General features: G+C 38.3%; 1 protein-coding gene across 1 annotated transcript in view; it reads left to right on the top strand.

Annotated features, from left to right (window-relative positions):
• LOC119592574 (nucleolar protein dao-5-like) overlaps positions 1-977 on the top strand; it is a gene marked incomplete at its 3' end in the record, with an annotated part of 19,358 nt that extends 18,381 nt beyond the window's left edge. Inside the window, 1 exon segment of the mRNA XM_037941454.1 lies at positions 339-977. Coding sequence (XP_037797382.1) covers positions 339-977 — 639 coding nt within the window.
• Positions 978-1,709: the final 732 nt, after the last annotated feature.

Genomic DNA, 1,709 nt, shown 5'->3' with positions numbered 1-1,709 from the left:
GCTAAGATAACCTGAGTTTCTATTATGCCTTTGTTGCCACTAAATCCATGGAGAAGCTTATTTTTTTCACATGATACAAAATGTAATTGATATGATCAGGACTGAATAAACTTTTTCCCACCCAGTAGACAATGGGCTTCTTAATGGATTGGAAAAGAAGATATAGGTATCATTATGTTGAAGCTATTCAATGTTTATTTATTTAGTTATTCTTAAGTAATTAGTGCTCTCAAGGAAAACTTGTGAATCAGCACATCTTTCCTTAATATGAGCTGCAGTATAGCAACATGAAGAATGTAGTTATTCTTTGGTTATATATTGTAGTATTTTCTTTTCAGAAACAGGATGCCATGGTAGTCGAAGTTGACGGAAGTGATGATGAAATAGCGTTCAAAACTCCTCCAAATATGGTGAAGAAGTTTGTCAAGATCACTCCATCATCACCTGCAAATAAAATCCAAACACCTGAAGGAAAGAGTACAACCACTGAGCAGTCCCTTGTGAAGAGTCTCTTTAGCAAAAAGAAAGGCCTGCCATCAACACCAAACAAAGCTGAAGATATACTTCAGGTTGTTACTCCCCAAACTGTCAAGTTGACACCAGGAGCCAAAAAACTGGGGAAGAAAAGGAAGACAGAAGAAACTACACCTTCTGATAGTAAAGAAGAACCCACAGCTATTCTGAAGAAAACACCCAAGAAGAATGGAAAGACTCCTTGTACCCCATCTTCATCATCAGCCTTAGATCAAGTAACAAAAGAACCAGTCTCTGCAACAGCAACATCTGTTGGTGAAAATGAACCAGTTGAGGCAAAGACTCCAAAAACAACTAAAACTTCAATAACTCCTAAGAAAACTCCTAAAGCTACTCAGAAAACTCCCAAAAAGGTTCCTGGTACACCAGCTGATGAAAACAAACCAATTGAGGCAAAAACCCCTAAAACAACTGATTCCTCAATAACTCCTAAGAAAACTCCTTCCAAAGCTACCAAGAAAACTCCCAAAAAGATATCTGGTGCACCAGCTGATGAAAACAAACCATTGAGGCAAAAACTCCTAAATCAACAAAGACTTCAATAACTGCAAAGAAAACTCCCAAAAAGGTTGCTGATGCACCAGCTGATGAAGACAAACCAGTTGAAGCAGCAAAAAATCCTAAAACCCCTGAAGCAAAGACAGGTAAGACAAAAACACCAAAATCATCAAAGAGAAAAGATGAAAATAGTGATACAGTAGAAATTCAGGCTAAAGAACTCTTTAAGAAATTAAAGGTAGAACAGACCACAACTCCCAAGAAAACTGCAAAGACACCTGGTACCCCATCTGCATTATCAGCCTCAGATCAAGTAAATGAAGAAACTGTTGAACAAAGATTCCCAAGGCAGCAAAAACTCCAAAAACTCCGAAGGCAAAGATTGATGGTACAAATACACCAAAATCAACAAAAAGAAAGGCAGGTGTTCCTATTAGGTCATAGCGAGGGTTCAACAGCATTACCTACACATGTAATTGAGGGAACTTCAAAGAGACTGGAGAACTGCAAAGTCAAGATCTCAAGACACTAAAAGTAGATCCTGCAGAATTGGCTACAACTCCATCAAAAACTCCTAGGAAGGCCATTAAGAAAACCCTGAAAGTAGATGAAAGCTCAACAACTCCTGCTCGAAGGTCCCATAGAAGTGGTAAGAATAATATGTCTTAAGCTCCTGC

This window comes from Penaeus monodon, chromosome 30 (genome assembly GCF_015228065.2).
Source record: "Penaeus monodon isolate SGIC_2016 chromosome 30, NSTDA_Pmon_1, whole genome shotgun sequence".
NCBI lineage: Eukaryota > Metazoa > Arthropoda > Malacostraca > Decapoda > Penaeidae > Penaeus > Penaeus monodon.
The sequence above is the reverse complement of the archived record's forward strand: the minus strand, read 5'-3'. Positions and strand labels throughout refer to the sequence as shown.